This window comes from Bacillus rossius, chromosome 3 (genome assembly GCF_032445375.1).
Source record: "Bacillus rossius redtenbacheri isolate Brsri chromosome 3, Brsri_v3, whole genome shotgun sequence".
NCBI lineage: Eukaryota > Metazoa > Arthropoda > Insecta > Phasmatodea > Bacillidae > Bacillus > Bacillus rossius.
The window spans coordinates 3,702,501-3,728,569 of record NC_086332.1 but is presented as its reverse complement, the minus strand read 5'-3'; the positions used below and the strand labels follow the sequence as shown (position 1 = coordinate 3,728,569).

The 26,069-nt window shown below is 42.9% G+C and overlaps 1 protein-coding gene across 1 annotated transcript in view; it reads right to left on the bottom strand.

The window, feature by feature from the left end:
- The window catches only part of LOC134530113 (proton-coupled amino acid transporter-like protein CG1139), an 85,491-nt gene that overhangs the window by 8,952 nt on the left and 50,470 nt on the right, over positions 1-26,069 (bottom strand). Inside the window, exon 9 of the mRNA XM_063364718.1 lies at positions 12,735-12,904. Coding sequence (XP_063220788.1) covers positions 12,735-12,904 — 170 coding nt within the window. The remainder of the gene's footprint in view (positions 1-12,734; positions 12,905-26,069) is intronic.

The window sequence follows — 26,069 nt, the reverse complement described above, 5'->3', positions numbered from 1 at the left end:
CACAATCACAAAAAGGAAGCACATTTGGAAGCACAATCCACAAAAAGGAAGCACATTTGGAAGCACATTCAACGAAAAAGGAAGCACATTTGGAAGCACATTCAACGAAAAAGGAAGCACAATCATAGAAACAACGCACAATCGGAAGCACAATCAACAAAAAGGAAGCACATTTTGGAAGCACAATCAAAAAAGGAAGCACATTTTGGAAGCACCATAAAAAAGGCAGCACATTTGGGAAGCACAATCAAAAAAGGAAGCACATTTGGAAGCACCATCAACAAAAGAAGGAAGCACATTTTGGAAGCACCATCAAAAAGGCAGCACATTTGGTAACACAAGTTACGAGAACTAAGTCTTAGTTAGAAATCAGAATGCAAGAAATAAAAACATTTAATTTTTACTTTTAATATTTAATTTATTTCTTAAGATTATACAAATAGAAGTAAAATAAGTCATTATTGTATGTAGCCAGCTTTCCTCAGTTCTTCGAGTATGAAGGATATTTCTTTTATGCACGAATAGTTTCCTGCACAAAGCGAGCCATGTAGAAGTCTTAGCCGGTCAACCAATAAGTTTGGATCTTTCCACGATGTGTAATCAATCTCTTCTACTACCATCTCACTTGCTTGTTTATTATAAATACTTTTAATATCACAATCGTCCCAGTGATCATAATAAGCGTTATCAGATTTATTTATTATAACACGTCGTTTCCATCGTTTCGGTCTCAGGACATCGTTACATTCTTCTATCTTGTCAGCTTTAGGTGCTTCATCACAGTCTATGCTTTTGTTAACAGCCTCAGAGTCACTGTAACAATCACTGTAGAAGGCATCCTCTTCACCCAGATTACCATATGAATTCGATATCGATGATGTCGAAGTGCCATTATCGTCTTCATGCTTCCTTTTTAGGAGTCCATCATCATTTTTACAAAGTAAGAAAGATCTACTTGAATTCGGCTGGAATGTATTCTCACTTTTCACGTTAAGGATTCTTCCATTGTCTTCATTCTTCCATAAATCATCATCGACCTTCAATTTAAGTTTTTCGTCGAGATCGGAAGAGCCACGAACATAATCTCTCTCAAGACAAGGAAAATTATTGTCGTAATGCAGATCACTATTCCTTAGTCTAGTAGCATCGTTGTACTCTGGCTTGTAAGCAGGCTTAACGTTACAAGTTCTGTCATGTCTTTTTAAGCTCTCTCTCCGCGTAAACGACTTGCTACATCGAACGCAACTTATCATATTGCGTAGTGGATTTTTAACACAGTCATTCTTCTGGTGTTGTCTTCCATTCTTACTCAAGATAAATTCTTTGCTGCAAAACTTACACCTGTGTCCTTTCGATACAGCGACAGACACCGAATCAGGATTCATATTAGTTACTGTGACTAATGTTAGATACAAACAGACAGTTTTCCAATTGGAACCATTACTTAAATATAATTTTTTAAATATTTCTTAAGCGAGAGTTATCTCATGCAAAGGTACTTGTTGTAAGTAGTTCTGCTTTTCAACAACAGATGACACCACGTATTGCTTGCAGGTAAATATTATTTATTTCTTTCATGCGGGATGCAGGATTCTCACTAACGATCGCAATACAGGGATGGCATCGCTAGACTCCAAGGAGAAGGTAGTTTGTTCATCCAGTTAGTGTTTCTCAAATTTCTCAGGGTATATATTATTATTTGACTTAATAATGATTTTTTTTAAAATTCCACCTAATAAAAATAAAATAGAAGCACTCAGAGAAAACCATCAGGAATGATGTCGTTTATAAACATCATAAATTACCATTTTTTTTTTAAATATTCCAAATTTAATCCTGCTTAAGCAAAGAGTTCACAAGCGGGCTTGTGAACTCTTTGCTTAAGCAACATGAGAGTTCTAGCACAAGCGGGCTTGTGAACTCTTTGCTTAAGCAACATGAGAGTTCTAGCACAAGCGGGCTTGTGAACTCTTTGCTTAAGCAACATGAGAGTTCTAGCACAAGCGGGCTTGTGAACTCTTTGCTTAAGCAACATGAGAGTTCTAGCACAAGCGGGCTTGTGAACTCTTTGCTTAAGCAACATGAGAGTTCTAGCACAAGCCCGCTTGTGAACTCTTTGCTTAAGCAGGATTAAATTTGGAATATTTAAAAAAAAAATGGTAATTTATGATGTTTATAAACGACATCATTCCTGATGGTTTTCTCTGAGTGCTTCTATTTTATTTTTATTAGGTGGAATTTTAAAAAAAATCATTATTAAGTCAAATAATAATATATACCCTGAGAAATTTGAGAAACACTAACTGGATGAACAAACTACCTTCTCCTTGGAGTCTAGCGATGCCATCCCTGTATTGCGATCGTTAGTGAGAATCCTGCATCCCGCATGAAAGAAATAAATAATATTTACCTGCAAGCAATACGTGGTGTCATCTGTTGTTGAAAAGCAGAACTACTTACAACAAGTACCTTTGCATGAGATAACTCTCGCTTAAGAAATATTTAAAAAATTATATTTAAGTAATGGTTCCAATTGGAAAACTGTCTGTTTGTATCTAACATTAGTCACAGTAACTAATATGAATCCTGATTCGGTGTCTGTCGCTGTATCGAAAGGACACAGGTGTAAGTTTTGCAGCAAAGAATTTATCTTGAGTAAGAATGGAAGACAACACCAGAAGAATGACTGTGTTAAAAATCCACTACGCAATATGATAAGTTGCGTTCGATGTAGCAAGTCGTTTACGCGGAGAGAGAGCTTAAAAAGACATGACAGAACTTGTAACGTTAAGCCTGCTTACAAGCCAGAGTACAACGATGCTACTAGACTAAGGAATAGTGATCTGCATTACGACAATAATTTTCCTTGTCTTGAGAGAGATTATGTTCGTGGCTCTTCCGATCTCGACGAAAAACTTAAATTGAAGGTCGATGATGATTTATGGAAGAATGAAGACAATGGAAGAATCCTTAACGTGAAAAGTGAGAATACATTCCAGCCGAATTCAAGTAGATCTTTCTTACTTTGTAAAAATGATGATGGACTCCTAAAAAGGAAGCATGAAGACGATAATGGCACTTCGACATCATCGATATCGAATTCATATGGTAATCTGGGTGAAGAGGATGCCTTCTACAGTGATTGTTACAGTGACTCTGAGGCTGTTAACAAAAGCATAGACTGTGATGAAGCACCTAAAGCTGACAAGATAGAAGAATGTAACGATGTCCTGAGACCGAAACGATGGAAACGACGTGTTATAATAAATAAATCTGATAACGCTTATTATGATCACTGGGACGATTGTGATATTAAAAGTATTTATAATAAACAAGCAAGTGAGATGGTAGTAGAAGAGATTGATTACACATCGTGGAAAGATCCAAACTTATTGGTTGACCGGCTAAGACTTCTACATGGCTCGCTTTGTGCAGGAAACTATTCGTGCATAAAAGAAATATCCTTCATACTCGAAGAACTGAGGAAAGCTGGCTACATACAATAATGACTTATTTTACTTCTATTTGTATAATCTTAAGAAATAAATTAAATATTAAAAGTAAAAATTAAATGTTTTTATTTCTTGCATTCTGATTTCTAACTAAGACTTAGTTCTCGTAACTTGTGTTACCAAATGTGCTGCCTTTTTGATGGTGCTTCCAAAATGTGCTTCCTTCTTTTGTTGATGGTGCTTCCAAATGTGCTTCCTTTTTTGATTGTGCTTCCCAAATGTGCTGCCTTTTTTATGGTGCTTCCAAAATGTGCTTCCTTTTTTGATTGTGCTTCCAAAATGTGCTTCCTTTTTGTTGATTGTGCTTCCGATTGTGCGTTGTTTCTATGATTGTGCTTCCTTTTTCGTTGAATGTGCTTCCAAATGTGCTTCCTTTTTCGTTGAATGTGCTTCCAAATGTGCTTCCTTTTTGTGGAATGTGCTTCCAAATGTGCTTCCTTTTTGTGATTGTGCTTCCAAATGTGCTTCCTTTTTGTGGATTGTGCTTCCAAATGTGCTTCCTTTTTGTGATTGTGCTTCCAAATGTGCTTCCTTTTTGTGATTGTGCTTCCGATTGTGCTTCCTTTTCTATGAATGTGCTTCCGATTGTGCTTCCTTTTTGTTGATGGTGTTTACAAATGTGCTGCCTTTTCGTTGTCGGTGCTGCCAAATGTGCTGCATTTTCGTAGTCGGTGCTTCCAAATGTGCTGCCTTTTCGTAGTCTGTGCTTCCAAATGTGCTGCCTTTTCGTTGATGGTGCTTCCGTTTTGTTGATTGCGCGTAGTAAAATATGTAGTGACTGAATATTTACTAGTTCAATACCTCTTGGTGTTACTAAAATATTTTTCAAGGTCGCTTGGTCCTTTAGTATGTATAAAAATTTCATGATGGTCTAAATGACTGTAATTATCTAAAGACGAAGAAGGTCCTGCGGTTCTGAAATGACTAGCCTATACGTCTGATATTGTCATGACTCGGTCTCATGGTCCATAGACAATTGGCCTGTATGTGTGGCTTTGTACATGAACGATTTATAGGTTATTCAGATTATCGAATAATTAGACTTTCATGTAAGGCATAGCGGTACTGTATTTAATTCGTTGGTCAGGTATATTGTCTTGAGTTGTTTTTCGTAGAGTGAATGATTAATAAATTCCACGAAAGGTAATGGAAAATAAAATATTAAATATATTTAATATTTAGTTACACCTGTCACTGATCAAGCAGTGCGTTCATTACTTCTGGAACTATTAAGCAAAGTATAATGTTATTTATATCAATTTTCTCTTTATTATGTATTTCAGAGTATATTATACTCTATGTAACTTGGATGTCCAGGCCCGATCTCAAGACACAATGCGAGCATGCTTAGGGCTTGGATGGTTGATCACCTCGTTCGAATGTTGGAGGCCGCCAGCAAGGCGGGGGGACAACAACGGAAGCAACGGTACACGTGACTGGACTGGAGGGGGGTCCTAGCGGTATAAATTGAGGTCAACACCCTAGACACAGCAGTCAACACATAGTCGTGTGGGTATAGAGCTGCTGCTACAAATTCAAGCAAATGCTGTTCGATCCAACTGCAAAGTACGTGGAAGTAACTCCAGGATTCTGCCGTGTGCACTACGTCACCGAGGATGGTTACTTCAACTAGAGGTCTGCAACTTCGGTCATCACTGGGCCAGTGATTGTGACGAGGAGGCTCCGGACATAATCGAGACATCCTGCAACAAGGTAGATTGTGTCGTCCATTATCTAAGACCTGACAGTACATTACCGGCTTAGTCTCGTCTCGACCTCCATGACGAAATGTGTAAACCTCCAAGGCTTCTCTAGTCAGTATGGGTTTATTATCAAGGAACTTAGCATTGCAGATGAAGAAGGAAATGTAATAACACGTAACTTTCAACCTCCATTTGAATGGCGATATCTCACCAGGAAGCATCAAAAAACAAATGCTTGGCTCACTAGAAATTTTCATGGTTTACATTGGGAACACGGACTCTTTCCTTATGCTTCAATACCCAACATATTGGCAAGTCATTTCACCGGCCCTGTATTGGTTGTAGGAATAGAGCAGAAACGGTGGCTAACTAACTATTGTAAGCATCATGTGCTAATATTAGATGTACAAGCAGAATATGACTGTCCATCATTGAAAGAATTAAATAAATTGTACACGTGCAATAATACATGTCCAGGTTCGATCTCAAGACACAATGCGAGCATGCTTAGGGCTTGGATGGATGATCACCGTGTTGGAATGTTGTATCCAAGTGATACGACCCTCGCCTCGTGCGATGGCAGTCGAGCTGAAACTGTGGTGGTGTAAGGACCTACAGCAGAAGTAGTTAACCAAGATGTCTAACTTTCAACCGAACAGGATATACTCCAGTGTAACGCCTGGGCTAGGCACTGTTGATTATAGTGAGTGGATCGACGGTGTTTTAAAACATTTTTCGGAGAGTTGTGACGCTGTGTTTCACGTGAAACAGGTTTTAAACCCAGGACCTCAAGATACACCTCTAGAAGTTATCAACTGCCTGGGCTATGGACATTGTAGTGTGAATATGATGAGAGACGATACAGTTCTCCCTGCAACACCTGAAGAGGTTTTCGCACATGCATTCAACCTACCAGCTATTCGGTCACCACCAGCATCTGCATGTGGCCAGACTTCGCCAGTACAGACATCAACTGCCTGTACCCAGATGGGTGCTACATCGCCAGCACCTACTACATCAGTAGCAGTCCAGCCTAAACGCCGGCGTCAGCTTCGCCTTCCTACATCTCGCAAGAGTCGAACCCGAGATCTCAGTCATCTAGGTCCGATCAGTGAAGACACCACTCAAGTATGTTCCACAGAAAACACTAGTGATGAAAGAACTGTTGAGATTGCCCGTGTAGCTGTACGTTCATTACTTCTGGAACTATTGAGCAAAGTATAATGTTATTTATATCAATTTTCTCTTTAATATGTATTTCAGAGTTTATTATACTCTATGTAACTTGTAGTTATGCTTAATATTTAGGTATTGGGTCTCGAGTTAATGTTTCCTTTGTCACTATGATGTGTAGTGTGTGAATATTATGTGATTTTATTACTCGTTATTTACTTCTTTTAAATCATCAATTGTTCTTACCCCTTGCTGTTTGTAATAAGATTTAAATAAATATGTGTTTAACATTTACGTTGTTTGCTTTAATTTCAAAACATTTAATTGCCGCTATTATTGAATTGTAACTATAAGTTATTAACCTCCTCAGCTAGAGTGATTGCTTTAATACATAAATTCTAACACTACCTTCGAGATGTCTTCCGCCACTACGAGAAGAAGAGAGAGAGTCTCTACACAACACCAATATTTTATAAATACTCTATCATATTTAATAAACATACATTATTAATTAATAATAATATGGCTACAGGTTCCAAACTTATCCCGACTTGTCTAGACTGACTACATAACACATGGCGCCATCCGGCAGTAACTTTAAGAATTAAAGATGGCGACGGTGGCGCGCTCCGGCGGTAACTTTAAGAATTAAAGATGGCGATGGTGGCACACTCTGGTAGCAACACTAGGAACTAAAGATGGCGATGGTGGCGTCATCTGGTATCGATTGTATGAACTAAAATATGGCGACGGTGGCGCCATCTACCAGTCAACTTGAGAACCAAGATGGCGGTGCCTCTGGCAACTAATTTTTGAATTTGGCGCGCGATACTAGCGACATCTACCAGCCAACTTGAGAACCAAGATGGCGGCGTCTCTGGCAACTAATTTTTGAATTTGGCGCGCGATACTAGCGACATCTACCAGCCAACTTGAGAACCAAGATGGCGGCGCCTCTGGCAACTAATTTTTGAATTTGGCGCGCGATACTAGCGACATCTACCAGCCAACTTGAGAACCAAGATGGCGGCGCCTCTGGCAACTAATTTTTTGAATTTAGCGCCATCTGGTAGTCTGTGCTGGAATTAAAGATGGCGGCTGTATAATAATTTTAATTTCAAATGTGGCGCCTTAGGTATGCATTAAGGAAGGCAAAAACACCCTCCCCCCATTTATCATAAACTTGCCGTCAGTACGTAGCATATATAGATTATTTATTCCACCATATCCCAATTGGTCTCGTGGTCTAGTGGTCAAGGCGTCCGCCTCGTAACCACGACATCCTGGACGTTTTCACGTCCCATGGATCGAATCCCAGCCTCGGCACTGAAAATATTTTAGTTAAAGAAAAAAATAAAATAATCCCTGCTGCTATCTGGTGGCGACCAACAGAACTATATGACGTCACAAGATGGCTGCCTCCAGCAGACGAAAACAAGATGGCGGCCACCAGCAGACGAAAACAAGATGGCGGCCACCAGCAGACGAAACAAGATGGCGGCTGATGATTACATCGAATTTCGAAAAGTTGAAGTTCGAAAAAAAAAAATTCGAATCCAAGATGGCGGCCGTGACGAAAAGTGTAGTGGTGACGTCACGATTCGAAGTTGGTGGAAATTTCTAGAAATACAAAATGGCGGATGGATTAGCATGGATTAGCATGGATTAACATATGGATTAGCATAGATTGGCATATGGATTAGCATAGATTGGCATACAGATTAGTATAGATTGGCATTCGGATTAGCATAGATTGGCATACGGATTGGCATAGATTGGCATGGATTAGCATAGATTAGCATAGATTAGCATACGGATTAGCATGGATTAGCATACGGATTAGATGACGTCATCCAAGATGGCCGCCGGATCCTGGATCCTGCGCCTGTCCCAGAACCGGTATTTTCCTACTACTTTCATGGAAGACTATCTTGCCACGGGTCACATGGAAAAGATTCCTGATGATCAGATTAATGTGACGCCAGCTTATTATATCCCCCACCATTGTGTCGTGAAGCCAGAGAGTTCAACCACGAAGCTGCGGGTAGTGTTTGATGGGTCTGCTAAGAGCTCATCTGGTGTCTCATTGAATGACACATTGCTAACCGGCCCCAAGTTGCAAAGAGATATTTTTGACCTACTGTTGAATTTTCGGCTACATGCCTTTGTGTTTACGGCACATGTTAAACAAATGTACCATCAAATATCTGTTCTGCCCCAGCACCAGGACTACCAACGCATTGTTTGGCGCTTTTGTGATTCGGAATCTGTGCAGGATTATCGATTGAAGACGGTGACGTATGGCGTCTCCTCAGCTCCGTTCTTGGCCCTTCGAACTCTTCAACAACTGGCGGTCGATGAGAAAGACCACTTTCCAGTTGCCTCAAGAGTTTTGCAATCCGATGTGTATGTTGATGATGTGGTTACCAGTTCTGACTCTCTTGAATCTGCTCTGGCCATCCAAAAGGACCTTCGAGCTCTTCTTGCCAAAGGGGGCTTCAAGTTGAGGAAGTTCATGAGCAATCATTCAGCTCTCATAGACTGGCTTCCACCTGAAGATGTTGATATGCCCCAATCATTTGATCTGGATCCTGAGAGTCAAGTTGTGGTCAAGGTCTTAGGACTTCAATGGAACCCAGTCTCGGACACCTCCTATGTAATCCCAGGCCACTCGAGTCTTGTTACGAAGAGGAGCATCCTTGCCAACATAGCCAGAATATTTGATCCTCTAGGATGGCTTACTCCACTGTTGATGTTTGCAAAGCATCTATTGCAACTGATGTGGGTCCGGTCCATTGACTGGGATGATCACCTCCCCCCTGATCTTGCTTCTCAGTGGGATCATTTTAGCCGGGAGCTCCCTCGGTTGTCCTCTATTGCTGTCGCTCGGTTCATTAAAGGTCCAGAAGGCTCTACCTATCAACTGCATGGTTTCTGTGATAGTTCTGAGATTGGTTACGCGGCCGTGGTGTACCTGCACATAGTGTGCCCGGATGATCGAACCATCATTCGTCTGCTGATCAGTAAATCCAAAGTTGCACCAGTCAAAAGCCAATCCTTACCTCGTCTGGAGCTATGTGGAGCACTACTGTTGGCTCGTGTGCTCAATCATGTGATTGAGACTTACCAAGAAGTTTTGCCCGTATCTTCCATCACAGCCTGGACAGACTCACAAGTGGTTTTAGCATGGATTAACTCATCTCCTCATCAGTTGAAGACTTTTGTAGCTAACCGGGTAAGCAAACTCCAAGAGCTTACCCGTCCCAGTTGGTGAAAACACGTACAGTCTGAGTTCAATCCTGCTGACTGTGCCTCTTGTAGTCTCTTCCCTCTTCAACTATTGGATCATCACTTGTAGTGGACTGGTCCACCTTGGTTAATAGAGTCACCTGGACAGTTACCTTCCCAGTCACCAGATGCAGTGGAAGTGGATCCTGCCGTGATGGAGAAGACTGTCACCTTGACCACTGTAACGTCCTCTGATGATCTTGGCCAGTTGGCAACGCGATTCAGTCGACTAACCAGGCTTCTGCGTGACACGTGCTGTTTATTGCGGTTTGCCCACAATTGTCGCATGTCACTGAAAGAGTGCAGGACTGACACTATGTCTCCTGATGAGCTGAATAAGGCTTTACATTTTTGGCTCTTCTGGGTACAATCACATCATTTCAAAGAGGATTTAAGTGCTCTGAAGAAGGGACAGTGCATTTCCGCTCAGATTCGCATACTAGTACCCTTTCTTGATGACAGTGGCCTGATAAGGGTAGGTGGTCGTTTAGCTCACTCCAGTGTTCCTTTTGAGCAGAAGCACCCGGTGCTGCTTCCAAAATCTCACCATTTGACTGATCTCATTATTAACCATTATCATGAAAAGAATCATCATCCTGGAGTACGACTCTTAGAGGAATTCTTAGAGAACAATTCTGGATTCTTGCAGATAAGGATACCATCTCTCGCTGCTTGCGTCACTGTGTTCCAGGTTTCAAGCAAAGACCCGTAGCAAGCGCACCTCTCATGGGCGATCTTCCCTCTATGAGAGTGCAACAGGTTAAACCATTTGCCAAAGTAGGAGTTGACTATGCTGGTCCTTTTATGGCTAAGCTTGGTCAGGTCCGTGGGGCAAAGGTTTTTGAAGGCTTACCTTTGTATTTTTGTCTGCTGCGCGACAAAGGCTGTTCATGCAGAGCTAGCTTCAGACCTGTCCACAGATACATTTATTGGAGCCTACAAATGTTTTCTTGCCAGGCATGGGAGAACATTTTATATCTACAGTGATTGCGGGACCAACTTTGTCGGAACTCACAATAGTCTTAAGGAACTTCAGCAACTTCTGTCGTCGGCACCACACCAGCAGGCTGTCACTGATGTGTTGTCCCAGCTCGGTGTCATATGGCACTTAAACCCTCCTGCTGCTCCCCATTTTGGTGGTTTGTGGGAGGCCGGGGTACAGTCATTCCAGACTCACTTAAGTAAAGTTATTGGTGAACAAGTGCTCACATTTGAAGAGCTTTACACCCTTCTAGTGCAGGAGGAAGCTACATTGAACTCGAGACCCCTGTGCCCTTTGAGCTCTGATCCCAATGACATCAGAGCTCTAACCCCTGGCCATTTCTTAACCCTGGAGCCACTGGTCACATTTCCAGAGCCTAACTTGAGGGATGTACAGCTAAACCGCCTTCAACGTTGGCAACTTGTGGAATGCCTCCAACAGGACTTTTGGCATCATTGGCACAGGGATAATTTACACATGCTCCAGCAGCGGCAGAAATGGAACGAGCAGGGAGTTAGTCCCACTGCCAACCAACTAAAAGCAGTGTGGGCACTGCTTAGCTTTCCTTCCCCTCCTTTCCCCTCCCCAATCCACCTTTACCCTTCCTCTCCGATTTCCCATTCCTACCCCCCTCTTCCTCCTTTCCACGCCGCGCCACCAGCACACACTGCCGTGTATGGTTCCTGGCCTATATAACCTCGGCACCCGGGGCTATTTACCGCAGTCTTCTGGTCGTTTGACACGAGGGCTGTCACTTGGGGCTGGCGTCGCGTTGGTATGTACTCGGCTGTGAAACATAACGTCTGTAATTTTCAGTTATTAGTATGATTTCTTGTTCTTGCTTGCGCGTCTAGGCCGCGCCTTCACTTTTGGATTTTTGCCATGTTTAGTAATGTTCGTAATTTCTCCCTTCAGGTCAGTGCTTAATTGGAATTCTTTGCCTTAGTTTCTCTTGCTCACGCCGAGTACTACCGGTAGCTTATGCAACAGTGTTTTTCTGCGGTTGTATATGGGCATGCCATGATGGCTTTGGACACTTCTTGTCAAGCCGCGTTGTAATTGTATGTAATTGTAAATGTAATTTTCTTTCTTTCTTGTTGTTGCCTAGCGGCCCATATGATTCTGCTACGTTAAACGCGTCGTCAGCTTGCCCCATTTATCGCACCATTCTTTTAACCTGTATTCCCATGGGAATAGAATTGTTATATGCATTGTATGCATTGTATGCATTGTTGGTAATAAATTGGTTTGCTTGTTATTTCGTATTTTTGAACTTTATTTATTTCAGCACGAGCGCACCACTGCCGTGGTCGTACGGCAACGACCCCTATTTGTGTTAATTTCCCGTTTCAGTTGTAGGTGCGGCTACAAACTTCTGCTCCTGAAAGAAGACAGACTCCCACCTCTACAGTGGTGCTTGGGGCGCATCGTGGAGCTCTATCCTGGGAAAGATGGTGTTGCCAGAGTGGCTACTATCCAGACTTCTAGTGGCACTTTGAAGCGTCCTGTGGTGAAGCTCTGCCCGCTACCGTACGATTGTTGAAATGGGACATTTCAAGGCGGGCGGTAATGTTTGGACTTGTAAATATTGTGTGTAATTTGGTGTATAGTGTTTGAAACATTTGAATTTTGAAATTCCCGCGCTGCTTGCTAGCAACGCCAAGTTTTTCAAGTTGGCTGCCTGCTAAGGCAGGTAGCCCTGCAGCTTCCGGCAATGAAGCAACAGTTGTTGTTCAACCATCATGGCGGTAAGTTGTGCTATCGGGCACGCTTGCTGCCAATCGAGTTGTTTGCGAGTGCATCATTAATTGTGTTGTTTTTATCTGGATTTTACAGTCTCGTACGTCTCTAGACAAAACAAGGCATAACTACATTTTTACATGTCTAGGTGATGATAACCAAAACATAAGGTTGGTAAGGTGAGGTCAGAATTATTAAAATACTTACTCTACCAATCGCGAAATAAATATGTTTTTCATATCACGGCAGAGAGGTAATGCAAGTGAGCAGTGAAGTGGGGATATGTACTATGAGACTGATCCATGGTTAACGTATCTAAGGCTTCCTGGAACTCACAGGCGACGACCACAATGGTGATCCTCACGCAGTACTCGCCAAGGCGCGGGTACATCGGGAAGCGTCGCGACAGGCGAGCCGTCCACAGGATGTCCACCGCCACATAGTTGTGAAGAGCATGCGTCACAAACATGGTAGCGCACAGCATCACCCGCACAGCGTGGGCCAGCCTGCGAGGGCACCAGTCACTGTACAGTCTGCCTAACCATGCAGTGTCGTGTACAGGTACTATATACTAGTCATGTTAAGTTACACAGCATGAGTCAGCCTATGAGGGCACTATTAACTGTAGAGGTTGCCTGGCTACATAGTATCTTGTATGTGTACCATGTAGGTACCATTCATGTTAGTAGGACACAAATCTCTTCACATCACCGAAAATCACACTCATTATAATCTAGCTTGTGCGCGGTTTTAAAAGTATAGTTCATATGGTGGTTGACTGGCCACGTTACTCACCTCCCAGCAGCTCTGTGGATGTTGTAGCTAGCTTTCTTTAGGATATTTTGTGATTCCTCCAATTATTCAATCAGTTTGGGCTCCATTATTATCTAATTCCCAATAGTTTTCTCCAATGACCCCGGTGTTAATAAAACCTCATACCTTAATGCATTCAGCATGTATGTAAAATATACAAATAATAATAAAGCTAGGATTACAATATCCCACCGTCTTCATCCATTTGTCTCCGGCCACCGATTACGCGACCTGCAGGTCATGCATGGTTATTTTACTCACCACTGACAGAGCAAAGATGTGTCGTTGGTGCGACGACAGTTATGACGTGGCGTTCTGCCGGGTTGTGATGTTAGGTGAGTGATATGGTACAGGGTGCCAACTAGCCTAAAATTATGAGTCCTGTGGACTAGTTAAAGATAGAGTGGAGATTTTTCTCTGGGTCTTGATGTCACCATGTGGCAGGCAGGAATGAATGGTGTTTAAATTAAGACACTCGTCTGTTACAACCATCCGGGATGCTGATTTACTGAAAGATTTACTATTCCCTGAATCATAACAACACTAATTCGGGTATGACTGTTTTTATTAAGCACAGCACTGTACATGGCACTACCAGTGGCATGGCCTGTTCTATACTGGAACTGTGGTCTCACGTGGCAAATATCGTAGTTATGCTCATGTGGCAGTTATTAGCTGTTGGAATGGAAAGTTACACTTTGAGAGCCCATTGGCCCTAGAACTAAAATAGGTTGCACAGATGCTTATGACACGCTGCTTTGAATGGTCAATGGCCATACATGCATGACAATGCGGTGATGTTGAACTGGTTGGACTGCCGCCGTCCGGGTTCTCGTGTTCGAGACCGGGCGTGTATCCTAGTAGGAAACTGGCTCTTATTAAAAAAAATGGTTTGTCTGTAAAGTCGGTTTATGGACGATAGTTTAACTTGACAACGTAATAACAAAATATTGTTGAAATGATTGCATACTTTTATGAATAAAACTGAATCTTTTTATTTTAATAATAAAAGAATAAATACTTGAATTTATACTAGTAATCAATTTTTAAAATGCAAGAATAATTAACATTTATTGCCGAAATTGTTGTTGTAATAAGCAATGAAAACCACATTAACCTTTCACTTTGTTACGCAGTTTCGTGCTGCGTAACCATACGACTACCAGACAGCGCCCCTGGCTATCTGATGGATACCACCCGCAGCACAGGGGCGCGCAATGTTCGATTTCTGCGCGCCGGGCGGCAATACATCGGGGCCGCTCGGGCCGCTTCGACTCCGCCCGGTTTCGCGGGCTTCGTCCGGAACAACCAACGATGACGTACTTCCGCCGGCGGGTATCCAGACTGTTCCTCGGTCGGGCCCCGGCGGACTATATAAACCGGCCCAGCCAACGCTTCTGCAGGCAGTCTCCGACTGGCCCAGCAGCGTGAACCTGCAGTGACTACCATCTACACCACCGGCTTCCTCCGTCACGCTGCCTGACGACGTGGCGACCGCTTCAGGAAGAAAACGGTAAGAGCCGTCGTCAGAATCTAAGTCCGTAAGGGACTCTGAAGAATTTTCAACCCAGTAGAAATATTACAAGTCCACGAGGGACTTAGAATAAATTCAAGTCGCAGTTGTTTGGACTTAGAATTTTCGCAGAGTGAGGAAATAGAAATTTGCCTCGTCTGTAGAATGAAGGGAACTGTCTCGTAAAGGTTACGGGATAAGTAAAGTAAATGTTTAACTGGTGTTGAAAGTAGAACGGCAGTGGGGCAGCGTGGCAAGAGACGGAGGAGAGGTCGAATACCGCATAACGTAAAATGTACCAACTTGCAATACGTTGAGGCTTACCGTAACATAACCAACGTAGTTTTACATAACGGATTCGACTTAACTGTAATAGTTCCCGGACTACACGATCAACATAACGAGCACTCCTGATAGAACTTGAAAACGCAGCAACTTCGTTGAATGGCTGACGAGCCGAGTAATAATAAAGACTGTTCGCCGCAATATTGGTGGGGCGTCATGGGATACCGCTGTCAGTTACCAGGAGATTTTTGAAAACGACTCGCTGAGTGTAAGAACGTGTGTGTAAGAACGTGCACATTTTAAGTATCATCAGTTAGGCATTGATACTTACACCAGAAACACAGTTGAACTTTAAAGAATCAGACCACGATTAATGAGAATGTAAACTAGTTACGTATAATGTAAACTGTACTATAAGAGATTCCATGTCAGTTCTCCTTAATAATGTCTTTCATATTCTCTAATCGTAATTTGATTTGTTTGGCACCGTTAAATTCATGTTAGTTAACGTGATATTGAATGTGCCCAAAAACCAATTGATTTGATGTTCATATTTTTCTGGTAATATAATTTGCTGTCTGCATTAACTTGATGTGTGTGACATATATTTGTGATCCGATATTGTTAATTATATTTTTCTGTTCACAGACATCGTGGGCACTTGCTGTAAGCTTCAAAATAAGAAATCAGAAGGTTGTCATATATGAAAATACCTGTATTGAAGGATGTGATGTTGTTATAACAAGTTTTGTTAGTAAAATCACTTTTGTTTCTCGAACTTTAGAACCTCTTTCTGAGATTTCACCCCTTGTCCTCCCGTCCTCCCGGACTGGAGATAACAACTTCACTTTATAAACAGTTGATGAAACATTTCACATGTAGAAGATGTAATTAATTTTAAAAACTGGCATTTAGCTATAAAGTTTAAATACAATTATGAACAAGTTTTCATATAAATAAACTATAATCAAATATCTATCATCAATTATATGAATCACCATAATATTTTAGTCAAATGTAACATAACCTATTATTACTGCACTCGCCGAAAGATGCTACTTTTTTTAATAATAAAATAATAAATACTTATAATTATACTAGTGACGTCGTCCGGCCGAAGGCCATCCCAAAGCCCGACCTGCAACTGCCAGTATCCGACCCCGCTAACGGAATGCACCCCTAGCCATGGCCCACCCGAGTCAGGCGAGCCCCTGAGGACCAGGTAGAATGAAGGGCCATGTCTTAATTAATCAGCCACCTCGACCCCAGTTCATTAGAAATCAGACACAATTTAATAGTAACACCACTTTTTATTAAAAACCCCGCCCAAGGAAAGTGCGACGTAGGAATGCCCGGGTCACTCATGTGTGAATTTATGTTAATACATTTGTGAGTGCCCCCCTTGCGGCCTTCAGCCTAAATTAATTAGAGTATTGTGTAACGTAATTATGACCTCCCCATTTTTTGTGTATAACTCGCCACTGGAGCAGTCAACAAGTGACGAACAGTCTCTGGTGTGACTCTTATTATTTAAACTTAATTTGACGTTGACCAAAGTGTCTCCCCGGCTCCTTCAGGCCGTTATGCCTCGTCAGCGCCCTCTCTTGCATTACCAGTGCAGTGATAGTGCTTACGATCAGGGACGCACCCGCGTGCGCCCTGGACCGCCCACGTATTATGTATCATGTTGTGTATTGTAATGTGTCATTCATTTGTATTTGTATTTTTATGTATTTAATGTTATTTCAGTGCTTGTGTAACATGTAGAACCGCAACCTGGCCCGCCGCGAGTCGCGTCTCTCCCACGCCGACCCGCTTCCCCTTCCCCTCCTCTGCAGCCTGCGCGTAGCGGTACACGGGGGCGGGCGGAATGACAGTTGCTGTCTGGCTGCCACGAGGAGCAGATCTGCTTCGCTCCGCTCCGCGAGAAGTAGCACGTTACGGAGTCCGGGTCGCAGCGTGGATGAAACGTCCGTCCCACGACGTGGTCGTCCAGGCTGTGACAAGCATTCCAGTAATAAATCTCGTCAACAAGATCGCGTCTTCATCATTTTGTAATACGGGAGTCCGGGTCGCGGCAAGGGAGAACGTTCGTCCTGCAACGTGTCGGCCAGGCTGCGATAGGGCTTCAGTGAAATAAACCCGCTCGTGGAAACGGACATCCAGTGCTTTTCCGTACTACCTCCACCAGAACCTCCAACCTCTACCATAACCCATCTCGGTTCTACGCTTTCCGGTCCCGGCCACGTTGGCCTGAACTCCACTATATCTCTGACTGGAGCTACGCGGGCAATTGGGGCGAGTTTTAGGACATTCTTCGACAGGCACCTAGGGACCTTAGGGCAAGGGGACGTCAAATTTATGTAAACTTGTTAAATCTAATTCTTAGAGAGTATCTGCAAATTAGATTAATCATTAATATTTAATGTACGAATTTAGAGCCACTCTCAATCTCTTGTTATTGAAATAATTTCCGAATAACGGAACTTTAGAAACTTTGGCGCGAGAGAACGCTGAGGCCTCCCCTTGTGCTAAGGGCAAACGCCAGTACCGAGAGACTCGTGGACCGGGGCGGACGTGCGTTCCACGGGGAGTCATCACCCTTTGTCTCCACTGAAATTCACTACTGCTAACTATAGTCATTAAATCAAATCCTTTTCGTTGCATACCTAAACTCCCCATGCGTCTCCAGTCCTTTTTACGGTGTAAGGCCTAACCCAGCTGCTTAATTATAAACTCCCCGCAATAAACATTACGCGGGGCAGTTCACCATACGGCACGGGCAGACTCCCGCTACCAATGACTTTTTGTTAAACGTCGAGTACACAGGCACCGGAAACCAATACGCAAAGAACTTGCAACTAATTTAACTGCGAGCCGCGGTCCAAACAGGTGGACCCGGGTACCGCCGCATTGGCCGCCTCCAATCGACCTCCCCGTTAACCTCGACTGGCGTAAGGGTTTAAGATTAGTGACAGTGCGTCAGAGCACTCAGTGTTAATTTAATGTAATTTCGTTGGGTAATTCAATGTACATCGAGTAAGTGTAAACTGTAATTGTAACTGTTCGAACCGATTAAACGTCCACTCCACACACTCCGTGCGCGACGTGTCACCGACAGTAAAAAACCGAATTTGTCTGTGTTATTGTGTGAGTCTCCCTAACCCAGGCAGGAATCAGCGTGCTATGCTGCACAGGGCCTGTGATGTGTTAACAGCCAGGGATTCCTCCGGACACCACTCATCGCCGACGGTCCTAGCGGGCCACGCAGGGGCATCCGCACCCACCGACCCAACTTTTGGTTAGACACAGAGCTGGCCTGGCGCCCTCCCGGACACATTTTCATTAAGAGCCAGTTTCCCCGCTAGGATCCATGCCCGGTCTCAAACACGAGAACCCGGATGACAGCACTAGTAATCAGATTTTTAAAATGCAAGAATAATTAGTCTTTATTGCCGAAATTGTTGTTGTAAAAGTCCATCCGGACCCCTTCCCCAAGTAGTCTTCCACCTCCTTGCAGATCTTAGAGATGGACACAGTAACTGCCTCCTCCACCTCATGAACTGTGTAGAAGGGGACATTCATGGTTTTGAAGGCCCTCTTGTCTTCACTGGCATCTACTGGTTTTTCGTAGTCGCACTCGAGCACGATATTGAATTTGAGAGGTCCGTTCTCTTCAATCTCCTCCACAAGTGGGTTTATTATTTTGTTCTTGATGGAGTCCAGGTACGTACAAATGTCCTTGGCAGAACTTGACGTATTAACAGCAATGTAAGTCTTCAAATTGCCCTTGAATCCTACTTCAGCGGTGATGAAGCCATGGGTATTGGCCAAACCCGCGCCGGTCACCACCTTTGTTCGGCTGGTCGATGGTTTAGGCAGTACTGCTGGCATAACTGCTGCCATACTCTGCTTCTTTGTCGGAGGCAGAGCATGCCCCTTGCACACCTTGATGTGGGCTTTCAATTTGTCAGCCCTGACGAACTCCTTGGCACAGTTGTCGCAGGTATGTGCTATGCGGTTAGGGTTGAGACCACAAGCAGACTTCTCATGACGTCTAGCAAAATCAGCACGGGCGAAGACCTTATAGCAGAAACTGCATCGCATGCCTGATGTCGTGGCGACAGCTCCAGCACATGTTGACAGGTGCTGCTGCATCTTGTCGCTGCGTGCGACCATCTTGCCACACAGATGACACTGCTGGAAGTCACGCTGCATGTTGTCAGCACACTGACGTTCGTGACGGTAGCGGTTGTTGCCTGCCGTGAAGGTAGCAGGGCAGAAACGACATTTATGCAAGGTAGATGCCATCACAGCAATCGGTAGTCCGGTCTCAACGTACGGAACACGCGAAGGAAGCTCGACGTACAGAGAACTATAACAGAAGAATTAAGAATACAATGTAGCTAGCCATTACACGAAAACAAACATAACCCCAAAACTCTAGCCCTCAGGCTAACTAACCCAAATTGTTAGCAATGTTACTAAATAAAAAAGTTGCAAACATGACCTTAAAACTCTAGCCCTCAAGCTTACTAACCTAAACTGCTAGCAATGTAACTAAATAAAAGAATTGCAAACATAACATCAAAACTCTAGCCCTCACAGCTTACTAACCGAAACTGTTATCAATGTTACAAAATAAAAATAGTTACACACATACCCTCAAAGCTGTTCCTTCATGTACAGTCCTAAAAATGGTAGAATATTTAAAGTACCGATACAAGTTAAAGCTGAAAAAATATTCAATGTTAACTAAAAATTATTGATTACATAACCTCAAAACTACTCTAATGCACAACCTAAAAATGCTATAATATTTAAAGTACTGTTAAATGTTTAAGCTGAACAATTCCTGGTTATCCACACATATGTGTACAGAGAAAAAAACTAGCTATCTGATAACCTACGAAAAAGCTGAGAAACATAAAAATATTAACGAAACATATAGCATACCTCAGAAAACGATGAAGTGGAGCTGCAGAAGATGATGTAGCGTTGGCGGTAGGAATCGTGGTAGCAGCGAAACTCACTCACGAACTAACTCACTCAAACTCTAAGAACACACTGAAGCTCCGACAGCTAATCCCGGCCTTTTGTAGCCTCGGAACTCCTTTTTTAGTGTAGCCAATAGGAACAGAGATTTCTGTTGTATTCACCAATAGGAACGTAGTACGTGTGACGTCGACCCAGGTGTCTCCCCGGCTCCTTCAGGCCGTTATGCCTCGCCAGCGCCATCTCTTGAGTGTGTTGTGCGACGCAAGTGTCGGAGACGTGCGACGTATGTTCGCTTTACAGAATATGACTTATTATTTTATTTTAAATATATTTTTGTTTTACGTTTTTGTACATATTTTTGCTTATATTTTATTTTAATTAATTTTGTATTGAAGGGTTTTGTATTTTGAAAGTTTTTAATTGTTCACCGGGCGCCAAGGCCGCGGCTTCCGCCTGTGACCAATCAGCGTGTTCCGCGGCCTCGCGGTGAAGGGGGGAGACGCGGGCGCTCAGGCGCGGCAGGAGAGTGGGAGGGCAGTCGTGGACCCGGCACGAGAGGCGACGGACGTCTTGAGGACGTCGCTCCGGGACGGTGAGGCAAGCGGGCGCGGTATTTGCAGAACCACTAGACTTTTGCCGTGCGGAGACGTTTTCATATACTTTGCAGTCGAGCTTGTCGTTGAGTAGTTATGGTCGCGAGTTTTCGTTTTACTTTTCGCACACGCGTGCTCTGTTGTCAATTCGAGCGAATCGCGATTCTTTGTTTTATCCTGGTCATTCGCAGTCTTAGGTTCTGTGTTATTTTTTCTTTTAATTTCTTTCTGGCCTGTGCAGAATACAGTCAGACAGACATCCTATCACGCGCGGGTCTTAAGGAGTATATTCTTTACCGTGGGAGTGATAGTCATCACGGGCGGGACGTCCCGTAATTTTCTAAACTGGATCAGTGCGCGGAACCGGGTTTCGACCCGCCTCAAATTAGTCACAGGCGGAAACGTGGCAGCCCCATGTAAAGTGTTCGGGGTCTTGTGCATAAAGGACCATCAAACTTTATTAGAATTTTTTTCATTTCATCTCTGGAGACTAAGTTCCTCGGCCACGCGGCCTGAACCCCCTCTCTACCGAACCCTGAGTAGCCGGCAGTACAGCAGCATTGTCAGGAACTAGTCGACCAGACCACGACACGTGGAAGGGTAGGAATGTGGGGGAGTACCATTGTCTTCGGAAAAACCCAGCATGACTCGAGCACAGGTCGTAGCAGGTCTGTGAGGGGTGGGGGGATAGAAATTTAACCCTGTAGCCTATGTATTCCGATCTTCACCCCACTTCATTTTAGAGTATGGTGGGTGTATTCATACTGTTTATAAAGCTATGTTATTATGTAGCATGCAGGATGTATACTTGGTGTTCGCAAGAGAAGTAAGGATTCGATATGTCTCAAGGGCAAGAAAATCAAATTTGTGTTGTCCTCGTAACATACTACCATTTCTTACATGTAACAAATTAGCGAATTTTAATCGAGTGTCATCGTTATTTTCATTTGTTTGACCTAACCGAAATTCTCAGCACTTAACCAGTCACATGTAGAAATAATCTGGCTATGGTGGATTATTACCCCAGAATTCACTGAAAAATGCTATGTGAGAATCAATTTTATTTCTAAAATAAGGTCACATTCGCCAGTTCTAAGAGTGAACATTATGGAGGATGTATACTTGGTGTTCACAAGAGAAGTAAGGATTCGATAGGACTCAAGAGAAAATCATAAAATTATTGTCAGGTAAAAAGCAGAAGCACACGAAAAAAAAAATTCTGACACAGTAAAGTTGAAGCAAATGAAGAAATCCATCGAAATTTCACATGAAAAAATAGAAGCACTCAGAGAAAACCATCAGGGAGGATGTCGTTTATAAACATCATAAATTTCAAATCTTTTTTACAAAAGTCCAAATTTAATCCTGCTTAAGCAAAGAGTTCACAAGCCCGCTTGTGAACTCTTTGCTTAAGCAACATGAGTGTTCTAGCACAAGCCCGCCAGTAGATGCCAGTGAAGACAAGAGGGCCTTCAAAACCATGAATGTCCCCCTCTACACAGTTCATGAGGTGGAGGAGGCAGTTACTGTGTCCATCTCTAAGATCTGCAAGGAGGAGGAAGACTACTTGGGGAAGGGGTCCGGATGGACTTTGTCGGCCGTTAAGCGACTTCAACTACGAATAAACAAGCTCGATCCACTCCGTGCAAGCTCCTACATCGAATTACCTACATGCATCAAAGACAAATACGCAGTGATAAATCCGCAAAATCTTGAAGACCACATGTGCTTTAAGTGGGCGATACTGGTCAAGTATGTGGAAGGTGAGCATCCTGAACGTGTGAACCAGTGTTACCATGACTTGGAAGAGAAATTCAACTTCAACAACATCGAGTTTCCTACTACAATCCGGCAAATACCTCTGTTCGAAAAACAGAACCCTGGAGTCTCAATGAACATCTACAGTATCGATGAGAACCAGAACATTGTACCTGCACGAGTCGCTCCTGAAGAAAAAGAACATCATTTCGATCTTCTGCTCTTGGTTAATGACAATTCGTCCCATTTCACCTACATCACTAATTTTTCTGCCCTGGTTCGGTCCCAAATCACTTCATATCATGATGCTATTCATGTCTGTAAAAGATGCTTCAAGCATTATGATGATCGGGAAAGGGTTAGTGGGCTCACTGGTCTTCAGTGTTTGGCAAAACACAGTGAGTTCTGCAAACAGCATGCTGCTGTTAGGATGGAAATGCCATCGCTCGATCAAGATTGCTTGCCTCCTGTTCTGAAGTTCAAAAACTTCCATCATGCTGATAAGATGCCCATCGTGGTATATTGCGACTTTGAAGCTATTCTGGAGAAAATCCATACGTGTCACCCGAATCCTGATGAGTCATGTACGCTGCAGTACCAAAAGCATAAGGCATACAGCTACTGCATTTACGTGAAAGCAGATAATACAGTCATTCCTGCACACCTCACTTCTTCACTTCCTTCACAGCCTGAAGTATACAGGGGGTGTGATGCAGAAGATAAATTCATTTCTCGCATTGTCGAAATCGGTCAGGATGTCGAGAAAATCTTTTCTACGTCTGTTCCTATGACTCCGCTCACACATGCACAGAACACTGCTTTTCTGCAAGCAAGGTGTTGTTGCTACTGTGGGGGAAAGTTCGGAGGGGCTGTAAAGAAAGTTCGTGACCATAATCACTTCACCGGCGAATTTATTGGGGCTGCATGTAATGACTGCAACCTTCTCAGGCGTAGACCGAAAAAGTTGATTGTGTTCTTCCACAACCTGGCATACGACCAGAACTTCATTATCAGGAAGTTGGGGTATGATACTAAAGATATTTTCATCATTCCTAATTCAGAAGAGAAGCTGATAACTTTTTCCAAAAAGTTATGCGATAAGTTCAGTATCCAGTTTGTTGATACTTTCCGTTTTATGAATCGGGGTCTCGCTTCGCTCGCCGAGTTATTGCCTGCAGACAAGTTTATAAGTACTGCTGAGTTTTTCGCTCCTGATGAGTTGGAGTTGGTTACCCGCAAAGGAGTATTCCCATACGACTTCGTTGATTCTTTTTCTCGACTAGACGATACTAGTCTTCCATCCATCGATGAGTTCTTTAATATTCTGACTGATACTGGTATTTCCGAGGCGGATTACGCTCACGCACAAAATTTCTGGGACAAGTTTCAGTGTGCTACTTTGGGGGAGTACGCTGACTTGTACCTGAAGACGGATGTTCTGATATTGGCGGACGTATTCGAGAATTTTCGCAGTCTTTGCTTGGAAACATATAGTTTAGATCCGTCTCACTACATTTCTTGTCCTGGGTTCGCTTTCGACGCGATGCTTCGAACCACAGGTGTACAGCTAGAGTTACTCACAGATTACGACATGTATATGTTTGTGGAGGCTGGTATTCGTGGTGGTGTAGCGCAAAGCATTAAACGTCATTGCGTAGCCAATAACGCCTACGTACCAGAAACACATGATTCTTCCAAGCCATCCACATTCCTGGGGTACATTGATGCAAACAACTTGTACGGGTAGGCGATGTCTCTGCCGCTCCCCATTCGTCATTTCCAATGGGGAGACACATGAATTGATGTCATGTCTATTCCGGAAAATTCTCCCACAGGCTACATTATCGAGTGTGATGTGGAGTACCCTCTCGAACTCCACGAAAGTCACAAAGACCTGCCATTTCTTCCCATGAATCAGTGTCCACCCGGCTCAAAGCAATCAAAGCTGATGACAATGCTGGAAAATAAAGAGCACTACATCGTTCACTATAAAAACCTACAGCAGGCAGTATCGCATGGTCTAAAAATCATAAGAATCCATAAAGTTCTTCAGTTTGAGCAGTCGACATGGTTGGAGCCCTATATTCGGTTGAACACCAACAAGCGCAAAGCAGCAGCCAACGAGTTCGAGAAGGAGTTCTTAAAGCTTGCTGAGAACTCTACATTTGGCAAACTGATGGAGAACAAGAGACGGAGGCTCAAAATGGAGTTGGTGTGCTCCGAGAAGCGTTTTAAGAAGTTGGTGTGTCGTCCATCCTTCAAGGACCGCACGATGTATGAGCCAAACTTGTCTCTTGTCCACCTGAACCATGAGACCATCATTTTCGACAAGCCGATCTATGCCGGACTCGCAGTACTTGATCTATCTAAAACACTCATGTACGACTTCCACTATAATACTATGAAACCAAAATATCAGGAAAATATTCATCTGGCATATATGGATACAGACAGCTTTGTGTATGAGATTCAAACACAGGACTTCTACCATGATCTAAGAGCCGACCCTAAGTTCATGTCTGAATTCGACACCAGCTGCTACCCTCCTGACCACCCATGCTTCTCCCCCATCAACAAGAAAGTTGTTGGCAAATTCAAAGATGAATGTGGGGGAGAAGTAATGAGCGAGTTTGTCAGTCTGAGGGCCAAACTCTATGCATACAGGTGCGGTGGCAAGGTTGAGAAGAAGGCTAAGGGCATCCAGCGTTGTGTGGTCAAAAACCACATCACATTCGGTGATTACCTGGATGCCCTGCAAGACCACCGCACAAGGAGGGCAGGTGTTAGAGCCATATGGTCGAGAAAGCATGTGCTGTACAGCGAATACAGCAATAAGCTAGCCATAACGTGGGAGGATGACAAACGTTTAATCTGTGAAGACGGCATCCGCACGATCCCCCACGGCTATATCGGAGGCGACGAATAATTTTTTTTTTCTGTAAATAGTTTTTGCTGTAAATAGTTTGGTAGTTTGGTTTCTGTTTCGATTCGTCGTATAGTTTCCATTTTTTGTTTTATAGTTTTCATTTTGTTGTATAGTTTCCATTTTTGGTGTATAGTTTCTGTTTTTTTTTGTATATTTTCTGTTTCAGTTTATGTTCTTAATTTAATAAATAAGATTTTACCTACACATTACTTATTATTTTTTAATTGTTATAACCTATATCCCCCAAGGTACTGATACTTATAAATGTCTTAGAGAATAGTAAAATGTAATTATACGCAGACAATAAAAATATATGCTTCCATGCAGCTTTTTAAATACGAGTACGCAAACATGAGAAGAGAATATTACTTGTGAGTTAGGACTCTGAAAAAATTTCTGGTCCGCTAAGATGGAGTAATAAATTTTTTTTAAATTATCATTACTTTAACTATCGCATCCACAACGATAGTATTGATAACATATATTTTAGTTAAAACCTATAAGAAAACATGGTGGTTACAACAGCAAAATGACTGTGGATTTTGTGGATTTTTGTCTATAAGGGTCATAATAATGCTGGTACGGGATAGGAACTCGACCTTACATACACTAGCGTACTTTAAAAACCTACACTTGATGATACCATCAGATGAAATCAAGATGGTGGTCTCCACTAAATAAGATGGCTGCCTCTGGCAGACGATGGTATATATATATTTTTTGTTGATAATAAATCATTTTAAAGAATGCGGTGTAACGAAAAATTGTAACAGGGATGAGTGGGG